General features: G+C 43.4%; 1 protein-coding gene across 2 annotated transcripts in view; it reads right to left on the minus strand.

The window, feature by feature from the left end:
* LOC142579865 (KICSTOR complex protein ITFG2-like) overlaps window positions 1-18,436 on the minus strand; it is a 196,717-nt gene extending 178,281 nt beyond the window's left edge. For both annotated transcript variants that reach the window (XM_075690494.1, XM_075690495.1), the window contains exons 1-5: window positions 18,249-18,436; window positions 14,403-14,498; window positions 6,523-6,564; window positions 5,792-5,857; window positions 1,659-1,740 (exon numbers count right to left, since the gene is read on the minus strand). In XM_075690494.1, coding sequence (XP_075546609.1) covers window positions 1,659-1,740; window positions 5,792-5,857; window positions 6,523-6,564; window positions 14,403-14,498; window positions 18,249-18,344 — 382 coding nt within the window. In that variant the 5' untranslated portion in view covers window positions 18,345-18,436. The remainder of the gene's footprint in view (window positions 1-1,658; window positions 1,741-5,791; window positions 5,858-6,522; window positions 6,565-14,402; window positions 14,499-18,248) is intronic.
* Window positions 18,437-19,803: the final 1,367 nt, after the last annotated feature.

The raw sequence follows: 19,803 nt of genomic DNA on the forward strand, positions 1-19,803 counted from the left end.
CAGCTATGCATCTGCCCATACTGCGTCAGTTCTTTATACAAAGTGCACATTACGCAAATTTGTCCAAAGAGCAAATTCTCACTTTGTTTATTTTACAAGAATAGCAGGAATGTGCCACACTGTACCTAAAATTTACGTTATCCACTTAGTCCTCAACTGCTGTCACATGTAGTAGTAGCCTTTCCTTTATTGACGAGACCCCAAACGACGCATGCTTTCTGACGTCACATTGCCCCTCTCCCATGCCGTATAGGTATAGGTCAGCTGCCACGAAAACTTCTTCACTCGTTTCATGACATGACTGAATGGGCACAGCATCCGGTTCTACCCCTATTCCCTGCCTCCTCCCTCTTGTCCCTCTCCGGACTGTTCAGCGTGAGCACAAGGGCAAGCACAGCAGCTTTGACAATGCTTTTGCAGGAAGAGGGAACTGTGGCGACTCGCACGGAACTCCAGAGGACATTGTGGTCATGCACCGCCTTAATGAGGTATGCTTTTTGACATCGCCTATCTCTTCTTCAAGACTTCTGCCGGGCACACTCAAACATCTCTTTACACGGTGTGCAAGACAGCAGCAGCAGCAGCAGTGGAAAAGTCGAAGGAAGAGGCAAGGAAGCTTCACTTTAAAGGGCCCCTTACCAGATCGGGCCATTTTGAGCTTACAAGCACAGTGCATATAAGGCACTTTAAACATCGTGTCAGTAAAGTATTACAATGCCACGCACCGCGAAGAGAGCTCAAGTGTCAAACCAAATGCCACGCGGATTCTTCAAGGCAACATCAGTTATTTGTTTGATCTGTTGCTTCAACAGATGATTTAAAGTTTCGAGAAATAATAAAACCTACAAACTGAGTGTCTGTGAGTCTTTGCTTTACTTCAGCTTGGAGGAGGCAGCCCAGAAGGCTGCCATACTCCAGGCGAGCCGAAGAGCTCACACCTGCGGAGCCCTAGAATAGAGGTCCCGAACAGCCTGAAGACCGCTCATCCTATTTTGTCCAATAAGAGCTTTCTATATATATATATATATCCATGCCATAGCAGGAAGGATGTACTTCCGTTTCGCCAGCTTGTTCACATGTCATGCAGTCGCATGTACAGAAAACAAAACTGTCTGCCATTTTCTACTGGGTTCCAATGTGTGGTCCTGCTCTTTGATCTGCTTGCGTCTGCCTCAATGCTTGTGACTGTGGCAGTGACTTATACTGATAATCAGGTGTCTTGCAGAGTGCGCAGAATCGTGTGCTATGTGAATAAGAGACAAATGCAACAGCTCGCGCGCAAGACCGCCATTAGAAGTGCGCCACTCCACAAAAATGCGATAGAAAAAAAAAGGAAAGAAGGCAGGGCTCGTGACGTATCCGTCACGCGATCCTCCAGCTCCAGTATGGGAGAATGCAGGGAAGGAATTTCATTTGTGGAGGCCAGGCAGGGGAAAGTGGAGAGAGTGGAGAGTGCACGTTGGGCAATTCACTCGCCTCCTGAAATCATGGGTTCTTGGCACTTCAAATATTGCTATCTCTGTTATTAATGAAGTAACTTGAAAAATTACCTTTAGTACACTCCTTAGAGGACATGTACCAACTTCCAGCCTATAGCTAAGCTATGTGGCCTGGTGAGGGGCCCTTTAAACAGTGACAGAGAAAGAGGGGCAACTCACTGATATCAGCTAGCAGGGCCATCTTTGTGTTTGCTGGTAACCGCTGGGTGTGGAAAGGCTGCAGCTGCCTCCTGTCATCCTCCTTTAAAGGAATGATCAAAAGAAAATGCATAAAGGATTGTGGTCATTTTCTCAATCTAAACAGAGGAAAGGAAGCAAAGACAATCAAATGGCAAATTGAACTAGTGACTTATGAGCACCTCTTGCAGCATCCTTCATATTTGAGTATTTGTGATTGAGTGCACCATGCACAATCAGCCAGTTCCTTCAGAGCAGCATACTTCAGCACAGAGCACTTGAAGGCACTCCACTTTCACATTGGAAGCATGGCCCAAATCAAATGGAGCTCCAGTCGTGTAAAGCTGCTGCAACTTCGCACAGTTGGCACGCACATGCTGCAGCCGTTTTGGCAAGAGTTTTGAATGTGCACACCTCGTGTGCTAAGATTTGCCGCAAAAACTGTGCTGTGTTTCACCTTCAGACCTTCGACTACTCTAGCAAGTGGCAAAATTTTCGGCTCGGGCATGCTCTTATTGGCCCAGATTTTAAGCACGCTTCACCCCATTGCAATTCAGCTCCAATTACTGATTATGTGTATATTTCTCATCTGCAATGACCTTACATTACTTCTACAACACACTCATTTTTATTTTTATGTACTTATTGAAGTATTTTGAAGTGCAAATTTCACACTTATATAAGTATGTTCGAAATGCAGTTGCTATGTTTTTCTTATGCAGTAGACTTCCATTAATAGGACTCCAGTTAATATGATTTTTTTGTTTAATTCAATCCCTACTGGAGGTCCCGCCCAGCACCCACACACTACAATGTGCACTAAATTTTGTTATTTCAATCCTGAAATTGGCCTTGAACTTGAACTTCACTGGTCAGCACACACACACCTAGCCCCCATGGTGAATCCAGCAGTGACTTCTTTAGTGGCAGCGTCTGTCTCGGCAGAGCTTAGGGGACGGTGAATGCATTAAACATGTCATTCTCCATCGAAAATTCCTATTTTCGGCCTGCCCTACGGTGATTTTCAAACAATAAGCACAGTTCACTATGTCTGATTACAGAATCTACCCAAATGCGGCTTTTTTCTTTAGAAGGAAATTTGTGCCTGAAACTGTCTGCGCAGTGCAACTGGATGCGAAACCAAATCTGCCTTCCCTGTGTAGGTCTTTTCCCTGTGTACATATGTTTTGCCACTTAACATGGATGTATTGCAGCAAAGGTTACACTAAAATCAGTGCGGCGAAGACTAAGAAACCGGCCACCATTCTACAACACGTATTAGACCCTTGCCAATTTTCCTTGCTGAAAAATCTCGTGCACATTAGGTTTCTAATTTTTTTTAACTTTAATGTCATTTCTACGCTAGTTTTCAACTCTGAACACATAGAAAGTGGACGCGTGTTTGATTCAGAAGCTTGTTAGAATCAGGCAAATACTGCTAAATGAATCAGCGGTGTGTTTTGGATTTTCTTCTGCATTTTGTTCAATTCAACCCGCCGAATAATTCGACCAATTTCGGCAGCCCCGTCAGGGTAGAATTAACGGAAGTTGATTTCATTTATTTATATTATATGTTTAGGTATGTATACTTTGCATATATCTCTAGTACAGTCAATATCTGAATATTCAGACTCCCTAGGGACCGTGAAAACCTCCGAAAAAACAAATATATGTTTTAAAAAGGACACTAAAGGCAAATACTAAGTCGACGTGGACTGTTTAAATACCATTTCAGAAACCTCGCAATGCTTGTTTCGTGCTAAGAAAAGACTTAGTTTGCGAGAAAATTACATCTGAATGGTCCGAATACCGTTTTCAAAATTCAAATCTCCTGAGTGGTGACGTTGCATACACCCTTTGCTGCCGTCGGTGAGTAAAATGGCGCCTGACAGACAGCGGTACTAAGCCAAAACAGAGTGACAGAGCGATGGATTCGCCGCTGCGCCGCTACTTTTTGGTCAAGTGGCGGAGACTGTTCAGGCATCCTGCAACATCACATGGAAGTTGAATTCGCTGCTACTTGCAGTTTGTGCGAGTTTCGCAAGCCAGCAAAGCCAGCGCAGCACTATGTGATAACAGAACTGTTGAAATGCAAAAGCGTGGGCGGCGCAGAGTCACAGCGAAAACGAAACCTTTCGACTGCCGGCGTCGTTGTCAAGAGTAAATTCAATGAGTCCTTTTTTCTAAAAATGAAATAGAACTGGAAAAGTAGCATTTTGTTTCGTCTCATTATACAATATGAAGATTTTTTTTTTTTTTCAACAAGTGGCTGATCACCAGGCAAGCTCTTGAATCATCTCCTGCATTTACCCCAATTTCTCGATTATTAAGGCTCTATTCGTGATAATTTTGACACCTGGGAGGTTCTAGAACACTAATCTACCACTTTAGCTTGACTTAATATTTGCCTTTAGTGTCTCTAACTGCCTTCAAGGGCTCAAATCGCCACAGTCAAGTTCTAAATAGTTATAAAGACCTGATAGCACAATTATTAGGCATCTCGGTGCTCGCACAGTGACAGGAGATGGCTGGTGCGTGCGTGCGTACATAAGGAACACATTTTACGTCCGGTGACGGTGGCCCCTTTGCACTTTTGGTATGCTTGACCACATAATACCACTGTATTGCGGCAAAGCTGACTTTCGGGAACCGACATTATGCAACGTTTTATACACTCGTCGGGACCCACGCAGTTTTCAGCAAGGATGCCAAAGACGGAGTCATACACATTGCCGAAAGCAGCATACCCTCTACAAAAAACGCGGCACCGAACAGCCCGAAGCTTGATAGCGAAATCAAAGCAACTAGGCCTAACGACTGCACAAAACGAATACAGTGGAATCTCGCTGATGCCATTTTCAAGGGAACCGGAAAATAAAATGTATCATCCAAAAATTCCTATCATCCAAAGCATGTTTCAGTAAGTATGAAAATATGTGTACTCAGTGAGAAAGTCGGTAGCCAAGGTTCGTGCGACATAGTGTGGTACTCCACGTAATATGTTATGCGGAGCTGCATCACTCGACACCACCCAAACTGCAGACAATGCACTTTCATTTAGAAATCTAAATAGCTTGTCAGTTCATGCTCAATTTTCTTCTTGTCAATGTCCATAAAAAAGTTATTCTTAAAAAAAGTTAGTTAAAAAAAAGATGCAGCCGTTTTCTCACTCAACTAAGCAGCAGCACACCACTAGTCTTTTTATACTCAAACACCACAGCAGCGTCTTACCACCGGCAGTGCACCACATGCATTTTTTCTCCAGTGTGATTGGGGCTCAAGACGTTGTTTGTGGGTTGTCAGAATGTTATTTAAGAGGGTACTCTGGACTATGAAGCTATGAGCTTTAGAAATACCACTAAAACCCACTTCAGCAGTCGTATTATCCAATTTCATGTGAAAACGAGGTCACAATAACCACACGAAAATACATTTCTCCTATGGGGCATTGGCCAGGAAAAGAAAAAAATGTGTTATCCAAAAAAATGTATTATGCACAAATCGTATCAACGAGATTCCACGGTACTACGGTTGCCAGTGGATCGGTGTGCGAGAGTACTGGTTAAGAGCCTGCGAGACAATCAAGATGGCAGCAGTGGTGGCTTCAATTAATACCATTTCAGACCTGTGGTCCCAGCAGAAAGTCAGAAAAATCAAATGGCAAAGGGTCTCAGCAACCAAAATTTTAGACGTTCTTATACATCGGCTCTATGGGGTACATGGCGGTTGCCACAAAGGCGTCCAAATTATCAGGCATGTCCGAAAAATTGATTGTTGACTGTATACACATGAGTATACAAAGTGTGTGACTGTCATAATTTGCGTTTTTACTACAATTGCTGTATTTTGTTCTTTTACGCATCCTGTCAGCTGTTTATTTTTTTCTACTGCATTACTATATTTGTTTTCCCTTCACACTATGTATGCTTGCTAGCACTGTATGCCATGTTTCTGGGACACAGACCAAGTCAAGCCTTATACAGGCTTATTGTCCATGTCTCAAACATCAGCAAGATGTTGAATAAATATTGATTAATTGGGAAAAAAAAGAAAACTGCAGCAGCTAAATGAATGTGCCATAAGAGCTGTTGTAGGATTATCAAAGCCAAACTCACGTTTGCATCTGCCTGTAGAGTGAACATGTGGCACCAGCCATCACAGCTGATGCTAAGAACCTTGTTCTGTTGAGAAAAGAAGAAAAATACTACAATGAGAGATTACAACTGCACTGGCACTGGTTCCAATAACCTAGTCTTTGAGAAAACACAACAGCCACTGAAAAACAAGTCCTCAACAAAGGAAATTAAAAATCGAAGAACACATGTTGCTAATGTTTTCTATCCTAATTATGTTCCAAGAAATGACATGCCATTAACTATTGAAATGCTTCAGACAATACTTTGAACAACCTAAAAGCCCATTTGTGCTCCAGGCGCTTTCTTTAGACTATCTTTTATATTTATATGTATGTATATATATATATATATATATATATATATATATATATATATATATATATATATATATATATATATATATATAAGAGCTGCTGTACTGACTGGCTGCTCTTGATTACAGCAGTGGCAAAGTGGCACTCAAGGCTAATAAGATGCAGAAAGGAGTAGAAGTAGGCCCATGAGATTGCAGCGGCTGCTGCAGGACATAAAAATGACGAAACTCTCTAGTATCAACATGCTTTCACTCCACCAGCCTCAGATGAGTTGTGGTACCTGCAGGATTTCCCAATTATATACTTCAGTATGCGCACTCTATGCAGTGTATGTAGGTTGGGGCGGGTAAGATGCATGGCAATTTTCAGCATTGTTAGCGTTACGCTTCATCTCACCTGAGAATCATTCAGGATGTCGCCAACAATCACAGTAGCCACCTGCAGTCAAGATACAAATGTTTGTCAGGCATTGTTGGAAGCTGAATTTCATTGACTTTCCATAGCGGAGGTCAGAGAGGCTCACAATAACAGGCTGCAGCATTTACAACGTGTGACAAGCTCAGCTCGATAAGGGTTAAAGGGACCCCCCAGGCCCCTGCGAATTTTAGTTATACCCTGAAAGTTCTAAAATGCTGCCTAGGGATCGTTTTACCGAAATAACTTTTGAATTCGGTTTATTATTCGAGGGGATAGAAGAAACTGATTGCCCTGCTACCACATCGCCAGGAGGCGAGCACAAGTGCCAACAGAAGCACTCTCTCCCTTTGCCCGAGTGGCGTCTGCAAGTGATGTTCCTCCCGAGCTGAGGGACTGCGTCGAGCCTGCATGACGGGCCCCGCCTCCTTTTTCTTTCTTCTCTTCCTTTCTTTGCTGCGCGGCGCATTTCTGGCGGCAGTATTGCGTGTTCTACATTGCGCAATTTATTAAAGTAACGTGTCATGGTAAGGTAAGCCAAGGTAAGGGTAGGTTAACAGAGTTTAGGTTTGCCCACAATCCTATTACCGTTCATGTAATACCAGGTTGCAGGAGAAGTTAGAAGTGAGTAGCTGTGTTTGCGGTGCTACCTTGTGATTCAGAGTTTAACCAGAGACGACATGGAGTTATTACTGCAGTAACCAATCATATTCTACTGAGATGCTGGTGTAAAGTGCCAGCAGCGACATAATCAACATGCAGCTTTTTTTTGTGTGTGTGTTATTTTCCGTCAATGAGAACACACATGCAACACAATGTTTCTGATGCATTCTTGCAGGACAAAGCGTACCAAGATGTCACTGCCAGCCTCGTTACTGCCATTCTAATCTCTGATAACCCAGCATTCCTTGAAAGGCAATAATTATGCGCACGATCTAAAGCTCTCTAATGAAAGCACTTTTATTAAGATCAAGAGACAAACTATACATTCGTTGTCAGATCTCACATAAAGTAGGAGAAAGCAGAAGACATGAAGTGCAGTCTAAACAGAGAACCTCCACATGTCACCGGTTCTGCTCGAATAATGAGGCTACAGGGTAACTACCCTCCCCTATGTGCACGTATGCACACCCATGATATTGACACGTGTACTTATCCTTATCGGGCGACCACGTTTCGCCGCCTAACAAATGTAATCGCACAGCGCGGGAAGTGCCTGCATGTATCCGAAGTTTCTGGAAGGTTATCGATGCTTCTACCCGGCTGTCTGTTGTCGCCGAACCTTGTGTTATCTGATTTCATCGCGCGATGCGAATGGTGTAGAACTTTGTGGAAGGCACGCGGGTCCGAACGATTAGTCTGGAACATTCGACGACTGCTGTATAAAAGCCGACGCGCTTGACCCGCTGATCAGATTTTTAACGATCGCTGACCGTGTTCGCCGCTATCATTGTGCTATAAGTGTAGCCTGTTTTTGTGGGCACAGGTTCGCCCAATAAAAGTTAGTTTTGTCCTTCACAGTATTGTTACTGTGTTCTTCAAGGTCACCACCACATGGCAATATGAAGCCGTTGGCCAGCATTGCTAGCGACAATGGCAGAGACTTTAAAGGGGTCCTGAACCACCCTCCAGGCATGGTGTACCTCAGCCAAACTCTGTAGTCATGCATGGCATGTGGAGCTCACAAGCAGAATGCAAGTCACATATTTCTCAACCACTCTCTTTTCAAACAAGGCGTTCTTTTCACTCACTTCGGAGTTCTTGGTGGTTTGCATATGTCGCCATATGCAAGATTCCCATGCACGGCTGCTATTGGCTGATAGCTGGCATCAATCAAAAAGGGTTTTGGATCAATCTGCTTCTTCCTACTGCTACTGTGTATACTTACTGATGCAGTTTAATAAACAGGCTGAAGTGAAAACATTGCTTCCGAATTTCATTAAGAATTACATACTTCCAGAAGAAGCCGACAATCATCTGCTCAGGCTCAGCCACAGTCACCTGCATAAGAATTAAAAATTGACCACCCTGCTTATCGGCGTTGTAGCCATTGAGTTCACACTAATTTCACCCAGTGCTGAACACTCAACTAGCCTCAAACCACACAAAACTTAAGGTCAGACCACATATACGCTTTCCAGCATGCACTCACTCCTGGCCGCTCCTGGCTAGACACCTTGGCAGACATCGCTTTGCATTGAGCGATTGACAGCGCTTAAAAACGTGGAAGTTAGATGCGGCTACTACAGTAAAACCTCGTTAAATCGTAAACAGTAGTTTCATTTTAAAAGTAGTAAAATCAAATGCCCGACTCAGTGGCTATTGGACATAATGAATTTTGTATCTGCATAAACCGTACCAGCTTTTGCGTACGTATTGGTTAACACGTAGCGTTTCCATTTTTCATCGTGAAATCACAGCGGTACGTCGACGACCCAGCAGAACAACAAGCCTCAGAGATTGGGATGGCCTCTAAGTGCAAACGCAAAGGGCGCTTGGAAGGGTGAAGCCGCATTAAGATCAGCATCATTTCGGCCAGAGTCTGAGCGTTATGGCCCGAGTTGTGGTGTCATGCAAGCTAGGACAAAAGCCGAGTGCCCAGCACAGAAGAAAAATCGGACGTCATTTGTGCTGTCGAACGTGGCACGAGGAAGTCGGTGCTGGCATGCAAGAGGGATCTACCGTTGACTACGGTGTGTGGCATTTGGAATGCGAAGGACTTTACGAGATTCAACTTTTCCCCATCGTTGCCTCTGTTATTGCCGAAGTGTCGCCTAACAACAGTGGTGAGAAAGACATGGAAAGCGACAACACGGGCGATTCAGGCCTGACAGTGGCAGATGCTGCATGTTATGTCAGCCTTATGAGAGTGTTTGCCGAGAAGAAGCGGCTGGTGGAAAAGCTGGCTTGTAGCTTGAGCAAGTTTGAGGCCACCGTCATCACTGCTAGCCCGCCGCAGCATCAAACGAAAATAACTTTTGTAACGCGAAGGGAATAAATACTGCATGTTTCTTGCCCTTTCATCGCACTCTCTCATACTTCTGTTTCTGACAGGTAAGTGGGCGATCTCACGTTATTTCAGTTACGCAGTACTACCGTTTAGTACACACTTTTTCTGAGCTCCGGCCAACTACGGTTTCATGAGGTTTCACTGTATCCTCCAGCAAAACAGGGTGCAGGACAAAGCCAGTCCACACCACGTAGCACGGCCGGACTGAAGCATATGAGCACGCATTCCAGCCCTGTCAAAACAAACACTGCACATACACACTACAGTTGCGTGTAGTTGAGGTCTGCTACATAGCAGCGATACCGCGGCTGCCACAGAGTGCCGCAATGAGCCTGCTTACTGAGCGCATTGCGGCTCGCTGAGGAGAAACGCGTTAGGCGCATTGTAGGCGCCAAGGTCAGAAATAGGGGCATCTATGTGAACATCCAAATCAAAAGTTCACCAGGCGAAGCATTGTGGGCATGCCCCATTAAACCGTAGCCTTCACATTACAAGGCGTCGAAGAATGAGCGGGTGCACCAGGAAGGGCATCAAAGGTAATCTTTGATTGCCAAAATGTGCTTCTGCTGAACACACTGAAGTACATCTTGCTGCAAAGTATTTCTGAAATAGTCTAGTTTACCTTCAACTGCAGTTCTCAAAGTCAGTAAAAAGTGTTTCTGGGACCTATTAAGGCACCTAATGACACTGCAGGTAACACATGAAACGTGGCCATACAAATGAGACACAGCGAATGGAAGTATTAAAATTGTGCTTGACAAGCTGCTTGGTCCTAATAGTCCTATAGTTTTCAAAGGCCAGTTCTGGAACCTTACAGACACACTGCAGGGAGCGTTGAAAAACAGCTCAGCTTGTTGTAGCCCATTCACCCATAGAATTTTCTAAGCTATCAAGAACATCAGAGAAGGATCATCACAATGATGTGCTGAGCTCATTGACAATGAATGTGCTATCTCTCAAAATTTTACATTGATAACTACTAAGGGTGTTTCTCTTATATGGCTTGAAATGATGTTATACAAATCGTATGTTTGTATTCAAAATATGAACATGTTGGATTACCTGCATGCTTCAATCAGTACACCCACCTCAATATGGCTGGCACATGAAGTAATCGTCACCACACTAAAGCACGATGCTGTGGGAGATGAGACACTTTGATGAGACACTTAGAGCTTTTTGTAGTGCAAGCATTCTTCCAAGTTCTTCAGTAACACCAGCCATAGGCTGGTCCTTGGTTAAACACGCACATGCTCCAACATGCTCCAAACACGCACATGTGCTTTTATGACACCTATCTTGCAGATCAGACAGGGATGGAAGCAGTCAAGGGAGTTTTGGAGCAGCACTGGGAGCAGCAAATCTGACACATTGGACCAGGTTTGGAGCAGGAGATACAGGTTTTGGAGCATGCTAGGTAAAGCTCAACATGAGTGAAATACAGACAAATCAAGAAAAGGTGTTCTCTATTTGAGCTTGCAGAACACTGTTAGGTTACAGTGAATCAGTTCTATGGAAGCCCGAAAGTGGAGGAAAGTTCACAAATGGAAAAAAAATGTATACACCCAGCAAAGGAAACCAATATGCATTCCTCAGAAACCACTATTAAGTTAGATACCAGACGTGCCAACTAAGTTTGGCAAAGAAAAATAAACACCAAGGAATTTATGCGAACAGCACGCATTGTATGTTGAAATGCTTTTGTTAATGCTAGTAAAAAGGTTCTTTTCTGTTGTGCACAAGCAACAATTTCGATTAGCTAACAATAATTATTTTACTTATTAGGTAAGGATATTGGATAACACAAATCCTAGGTTGCTTTAAATCCAGTTATCACTCACGTTTCAACCTTCTCCACACGTTCTTCATCGCCGTGTCGTCGATTAGGTGAGTTCATAAAGTTAGCTAATTAGACATTGTATTCGTGCACAATAAACCAGAAATACTGACTATGACAACCGTGAACAACAACCATCAAGTGAACGCCGTTCGCATAATGCCCTCACTTATTTTTTAATTCTTGGTCACATTCAGTTGGCAGAGCAGAGTACCACAGAATAAATGCGAAGTTACTTTGTTAGTCATTGCATGTTTTTCAGTATTCCACATAACTTGGCAAGAAGAAAGAAAAAGAATTGACGTTTATGAAAAGAATGCCTAAAGGGAAAAAAGAGTTCAGTGGCTTTCCAATCAGCATCACCCACGAATATGTTGCACGAGCTGGATTACTAAAGCTGCTTCATAAAGTCAATGTAAAGCTGCAACTGATATTTTGAATGCCAAACAATGGTTTTAACATTTTTGGACTTTTGTGTGCAAGTTGTGTCATGAACATCATTGACGCAAATGCAATTTCTGCTGTTCGTACATTCTCCTACCCTTTAAGACCGCCCTTCGGCACCTACGGTACGCTAAAACTGAAACCTTACGTCCTCGGTTTGTGTGCTGTGGCCGCAAAAGTCTGATTTTATATGGTGTGGTTGTGCAGAATATAGAGTAACCACAGTGCAAATTTGAGCAATGCTTACGGTTGCCATTGGGTATTTCTGGTCAAGACGTTTAACGAAAGCAAGCAGCTCGTTTGTCAGCGTGCCGCGCTACCGTCCCGGCAACCAGACATGTGCACGTGAGAAGTATATTTTTAATGTTACACACAAGTTGTTCCGCTATTAATCGACGAAGATTTACCAATAGGGCATACAAGTGAGCCTTAAATGTATAACAACAGACTGTACGACTTATTGATTCAGCTGAGAGCACGCCTTTCTTTTCGGACTGCCCCATAAAAAGAGTTCCAGTTCAAATCATCTTTAGTTGGTCCGCATAGTGCACAAACGCGCAAGACTTATACAAAACATTCATAATGCATTGTATAGCACAAAAGATTTTCCTTTTCCTGCGGCCAAGTTTCAATGTGCCACCAAACACACCCACACTTCGAAGACTGAAACTCAAATGGATTGCTTTAGCTTGGCTTGTAGAGCTAAATGCTAGCCAATACATGGCTGTGTGGTTGTTAATGAACATGAACACTTCGCAAAATTTAGCTACTTCACTCAGTGTTCTGGCGCAAGTTGGTGCAGCTCGGTAGTTTGGCGCAAGATGGCTCAATTGACGCAGCACTTCCATCCCTGAGAGCTACACAGCTGGCAATGTGCAAACAGCCTCCTCACAAAGTGCAGTAAGTACAGCCCTTAACAGGACCAAATGACTAACCAAATGTATGACTATGAGCACAAATCAATATAGTCTGTGTTCTCAGCAAAACATTCAGCGAAGCAAATGTACGTATCAAGTGCCATTATGGAAACAGCAAAACTACTAACTACTACTAAGAATAAAGCACACGACCAGCAGGGTATTGAATCGGAATTGAACCGAAAATCGGGAAAAAGATAGCTGTTTTTTCACAAACCAGAACTGAACTGGAACAATGTTTTTCACTCTGGAAAGAAACCGAAAGGAAAAAAAATAAGTTCAGTTTAGGTAGGCCACTTCTTGAGCTTTTCCTCCATGCATTGCCTGCTTTTGTGGCTCAACTCTGCTACCTGGTTTGTAAATACACGCCACCTTCCCTGTGCTTTTAAAAGGAGCAGCACCGTTACGGTTTTCAGTGTATTGCGTCAGGGGGCAGTCTATAGTCGTTGCGTTAATGCGACAACATTTACAACGCACCCTACTCACGCACTCACCAGACTGTGCTGCGTGCAAGGTATCTGAGACACATACTTGTTGCTTGTGCCCAATATGACTGAACGGCAGGCACTGATCTCTTCTTCAGCGCCAATTAACAACAAGCCATAGAGTGAAAAAGTGTTACTGAGCGGGTTTACGTTTGGCAACTTATGAACCAATGACATACACTGAAGTGAATAACTTTTTAGAGATCATTATGCATGTGCATCAAGGTACTTAGCATGACTATCAATCATTGCAGCGTGGAAACATATCCGGTCAATGCCAGATATGACCAGCATTGACCAGACATATCCATGAAGCGAGCCATCAAGGATTTCTCAGAATATTTAGTTAACACACGTATAGATTCAGGCTGTAAGTGAGCCCTTCAAACTCGAACATGTATATAATCGCATCCTACTGCCTCTCCTGATGATTCATTCTCTTATCTATCCTTCAATAAAGCTTTGCATCACATATATTCCAGTATCGGCGTTGGATGTGCATAAATTGTTTTGTAACCAGTTATGTGTGGCCCAAAGACTAAACAGACATAATCCTTCAGTGCAGCTTAGCAGTAGTGTCGAGGTTATGCAAAAAAAATTTTTTGCTGTTTTCATATAATTATTCTTCCAATATGCAAATTAACTTGAACTAATTTGAACCAATTTGAACTGTTATTTTCTTGCTCTGGAGTTACACCGGAACTGAATCGTTTTCAGCGAACCGTAACAAAAACCAGAATGAAAAAACTTTTGGTTCTGCGCTCTGACTGCCAGGCTAGTTGATGCATTCTTTAGATCAAAACAGTAGCATCGCGATCAGAACCCGCATGACAGAATTGGCATAGACAAGTGCACAATTGCCTGCGTCATTTCTATCATCTGTGTCACTACTGCTCCACCATTCCGACTTGGAGACATAACGAATAATTGAATGCCTAACTAATAGCGAGCTAGTCGTAAACTAATAGTGCAAGCGGAACAGTACAGAAACAGAATACATAGTCCAAAACAACAACAAACTGTAGCGCATAAGAACTGAGTGTGGTTAACTGTAAAAACAAAATGTGCACTCAAACGATTTTACATGCAGGAACAGAGCGATATAACACACAATTTAAATGCAGCTTGTTTTCTACACTTTAACTGGTGTCACTCTGTAAGGATCTTACCGCCCCCAAGTTTGATGCCAATGCCCATGGTCTAGGTTGCTGGAACTTGAAGACAGCGAGATCACCCTGAAGGTTGCCAGCCACCAGCTCAATGTTCTAGAAAAAAAATGACAGCAATGTTTGTAAAAAGATAAATAAGACTACATATGACTAAGGACCGAAAAGTAACAAGACATCCAAAAGTAATGAGACAAAATTCAAAAACATTAAATGCCTTTACAGCACACTGAAACACAGTGGACTTGTCCCACTGCTTTACCCATTGTTCAAAGCTGTCCAGAAACTTTTGCAAACTAATGACTTTAAGTGCTTCCATTGTTATCTTCCTTGTCTGCTCCACATCTAGAAAACACTTTCCTTTAAGCTCTCGTTTAAGTCATGTAGGTAAAAAGACGCAAGGGGCAAGTTACAAGAAAGCACAAGGGGCAAGATACAGGGAGTAGAGAGGGTGAGGTAAGGTATTGTTGCCATTGCATTTTTGCCAGGTAGTATTCCACACTCAGTGCAATGCTCTGTGGGCAGCGACACCATCGTGTTGCACAAGCCACCCATGTGAGTTCCACAGATATGGGCATTTCCTTCAAACTACATCATGTAACCACTTGGGCATTGCGACATAAAAATGATGGTTGACTGTCTGAACTTGCAATTTAATATGAATAAGCTCTTTGATATCAAAAAGCATCCCAAGAGAGAAGAGAACTTGACACACACAAGTTGCTATTCAATGTCCACCATTGTAAAATCAATGCATGCAGCAATGGAGACTCAAAAGAATGCACTTCTGTGCGCACATGAAGCTTTATCATAATACTAAGCAAGGAAGGTGCTTGGCCAAGTTATGGAGACGATAGTGCAGTAGGCACATCTAGCGACACTTCCCCTTCGTTGAAAATATTCATGCTACTTCTCGGTCCCCTTTGCATTTACCAGGTTTGCCCCAAAAGTTCTTCAAAAAACAAGGTCATCAAGAAAATAGGAAGGTGTAGTGGCACCCACTCTCTCATTCTCTCCCCTCCGAAGACCCCCGATGGTCTCTAGTACAAGTCGGACTTTCTTGAAAAGTAAAGACGCCGCAAAGATGTGTTGGGGCTAGAAGCATTACGTCTGTCACAACGGCTCGTTTTCTATTAAGACGGCATTTGTAAAACACTAATTTTTTTTTTGTCATACTGTAAAAGCGTTTTTTTAATTAAACCATGAAAGCCTGTGCTGGGTTGTGCAATTATATCAAACATAGACAGAATCAGTGGCTGCTAAAGTTAAGGAAATTCATGAGGTCCCCAATCATTGGGCATCAGCTTCAGACGTGTTTCTTTCACTTGTTTATTGTATTAAATATGAGTAAACGACAACGAAAGATGTACTATGGGCAAACAAATTTTACTGTAAGAAAGCATTATTTCTCTGAGCATTGCCATGTTTTAAGCCAAGTCACCTTCAAGACAAGCCTGGCACACCCACACTGCAGCATTAGTCCACAGGCTGTACCAGCATTCCCATAGTGGCACAGCGCCCGTTAAGAAACATGCATAGATGGTGGCGCTGCATTTCCGTCCAGGTAATATGCTAACAAACTCTACAAGAAACCCTATGCACAAAATGTATTTATTGCCAGAAACAAGTTAGTGGCCGCTGCACCGTGACAATTCCACTGCAGTGATATCAAGGTAGGAGTATGTTACGCAGCTTGATGCATGTGTGACATGCCAGTTTGCACATGATTCGTGGACAACTAGGCTCTCGTTTAGCAAGCGTTGGAACGCTAGGCACGACAGCACATGAAAAGGCAGATTTCTTTTGTATGTGCACAACCAGACTCCTCATGTGATGAAAAACTGAGAGGCTTGTCCAAAGGAATTTAGGTGAATCAGCAGTCTCCACCAGAGTGGTATGTAATGAATCACTTGTAATCAATTACATTTCCGGTAACTTGCAATTTAACAATTACTTTGTTTACTCGATGATGCTCACTGTAATTCAAATACATTTTTGAGTAACTAATCACATGCCACCAGTTACATATTACAGCTTTGAATACATAAATTTGGCAGGAACTATACATTTAAAGGTGTTCAAAGAGATGGAAACATATACATGGTTTACAGTCTTCCCACAATTGGTGTGCTGCTGCTGTGCCTGGATCACCTGAGCATAGCAGGCTTTCAGATTTGCATACCTCTCTATAGGAAGTCTGACCTCTGCTGCTGCTCAAGTCTTCCATTCAGTGCAGTCAGCGACTTCTCCGAGAAAAAGTTTTTGGCTGTTAAACACTTACATTTTTATCTGTTTAAAATATATGCAACTCATATAACTCATTTTTGCAACTATAACCCACGACCAGTATATAATGGGCTGAATAATACGCAGCTTTATAATAAATTACCTTTTTAAGGAATGTGAATGTTTGTTGAGATCCATTTCAATTAGTCATTTAAATATTAATGGCTACTGAATCAAGGGCGCTGGGAGGGGAGGCCCGGTAGGTGTTAGTCAACAAATTGAAACTGCACTTCCATGGCTTGATAGCAACGGCCTCTTCGAACGTTGATGCCAGGGAATCACCTATGGGCTATTTTTCAGCTTTTTGCTAGCCTTGTTGAGAGCACCTACTTCTAGCCCCAGCAACAATAAAGCGCTGTGCTTCACAGAAAACCCAGACCTCAAGAATTGTGGCATGGAGTAACTACAATATTGTGGTGGCGGGCTGCAGTAACAGGGGACTCAGCCTGGTGGTCAAGGCCACCAATTGCTGCCCCTGAGTGTCTCTTACAATGTTACTCCGGTATGTCCCCACATGTCCCTCAAACCATTCTCTCTCAGAATAAAAGAAGAAAGTTTGAATCTTATTTGCAGGCTACAACTGACCCTTCTGGGAACACAAGGTGTAGCAGGCACGCATGCGGAAGGTCATTCATTTTTGGGTTCTCAAGCGAAGTATTCTTTCCATCTCGATATTTTGGGCAAGACTACAGAAAGTGTTCAGTGTTTACTAACTCGGAGAATCGATATGCCCCGTCTTCAATAACCATGGTGGTGTATTAGCAGGTCCTATTTTGTGAGCAACATGTTCGTGTATTACAACGCAGCCTTTCTTTCCAGCGCGCACATCGAGTTTTCAGTGTCGCTGCCAAACGGCTTTACAAGAAGACCAGGGACGACTTTATACCAAAGGAAATTATGGAAAACAATGTTTAGGGAAAAATAAACAACGTTTGAAGGGCTGCAGAGGACACACAGGATGAGCCAGTCCAGCTCGTTCTATTTACTATGTGCAATGTTAATAAAGGTAGGGTGTAAATTAACGGCAAAATAATGTATCACTTTTTAGTAATTGATCAGTTGTTTTCGCGGGGCTGTAGTTCGTAACTGTAATCAATTATATTTTTGAAATATGTAATAGTAATAGTAACCGGCTACCGTTTTTCTGTAGCGTGTCTGGTCTCAGCATACCGCGACGTGGTGTCAACACATTGTAAATGACATGGTCACATTTAGAAGTTTTTTAGCAAACACAAACTTTACCGAAAGGTTTCCTTTCTATAACGTCGAATGAACGAACAGTTAAGTAGCAACAAGGTTAAATATAAGCAGTCAGTACAGCAAAACACAGTGCAACAAAAGTACAAAGAACCACGCCTCCCTTACCGGGACCCAGCCGGAATAACACGGAAACCACGACGATCTTACTGTATAACAGCTGTTCAGACGTTCACTACTTATAAGGCTGAGATGGCACTTTTCAATATGCCTTAGTGAGACAAAGAACTCTGGCTCGATTCGATATCGCACACGGCGACGTCTTTGGTTGATGGAGGATATGTGGAAACGCGATAAAAGCCTCACCTTGTCGTTGTCGACATCTCCCAGGCAGATTGCGTGCTGCATAAAGTTGCCAATAAATTCATACTCCACTTTATCTAGAAATGAAACGGCTCTCATCTTGAATCCTAACTGCAAGGTCTTCGAACAGATATTCGTGAACGAAAAGCAAAACAAACGGCGCGGCTAGCAAAACTCAGCTGCTAGCCGCCATGTTGAAGACTTTGTTGGAATCACCTGGTGGCAGAAAACATGTACTACGTAGTACATAAAATATTCATTCACATAAATATATATTAAAATAAAAAATAATAACTTATTATACAAGCCCGTGAGTGAAACTTCAGAGTTTAGTTGAAGCCAAAAGAAATGCTGCATGAATACAGACACGTGCAGGCTGTTTGCTACCGCAAGGACTCTGTTACCACCCCCTTCCATGCTCACACATTTGACGTACTGTAGATTTACTAGACCATGCGCAAATTTATTTCTTGTCACGTATTATGTTTTCTGTATGATTGAGACACAGCACTTTCGTAAAGCGCAGTGTGTGGAGGTGCAGGTGAGAAAACGAAAATAGAGGGCACTAGCATTACTGGCGGAACCTTACTTTCCCTTCGGCCGAACTAGAACCGTAGAGTCTATGGTAGAGTCATGGTAGAGTCTTCGCTCAAGTCATGAAAGCTCCGTTGGCCGATCATTGGGATCGCACCATATTTCCACGACAAAGCAAATTGGAACGCATATTTGGAGCGCCGTGACATGGACGGCCACGTGGACGCGTGATCGGCGTGCGGAGCGGAGAGATTCGAAAGCGCCAGCGGGATCCCAGACCACTCATTGCGAGTTTGACGTATGTGCTTTGATGCAAAAGCTTCAAATTGCACATTCAGCGAAAAAGCCAGCGGTGTCTGTAACAGCCATAATATAGTGAGTGGTGCTGGCTCATGCTTGCTGGCTCGGGCAGCAAGTACCGCTTGAAGCGTCTACATCGGCGGCCGCCGCGAAACGTCCGTGGCCTACTTTCATTCCCTACCCCCTGTGCAGCGCGGTTGAGGTGTCCTCTGCTGAGAGACAGTTACTGCGCTGCACTTTACCCCAACCTTTCCTTCCCATCAACAAGAATCTCCTTCTCTCCGTGGCCTGCGGCGTTGGCACCGTAGGCTGATGCTGCTCGCTAGTTCGGGCAGCACGTACCGTTATGGAGTTTGAAGCGTCTACATGGTCGACCGCCGCAACCTCGGCAATGGCGAAACGTGGCCGCGGTCATCGCCAGTATACCGCAGACTGAAGGGAGCCGTAGAACGCAGCAGAACGAACGAACGGCAGGCAGCGAAATCCACCATCGTCGTCAACTCGCCCAACACACGGCGGGCGGAACGAGCATTAACGCAAGCATTACTCGCAACGCAAAACTCGAAAAACCGCTCAGCGGCGTTCAACATGACATTCATGCTATAGAATTCACAACGCGTGAGAAGTGCTTAGGTATCCTCAGACTTTTTTCGAACAACGCCTGAGTGCGCAAGAGCACTTACATATGTATTAGGTACTTATATTTTGACGCGATCGAGTACAG

This window comes from Dermacentor variabilis, chromosome 4 (genome assembly GCF_050947875.1).
Source record: "Dermacentor variabilis isolate Ectoservices chromosome 4, ASM5094787v1, whole genome shotgun sequence".
NCBI classification, from domain to species: domain Eukaryota; kingdom Metazoa; phylum Arthropoda; class Arachnida; order Ixodida; family Ixodidae; genus Dermacentor; species Dermacentor variabilis.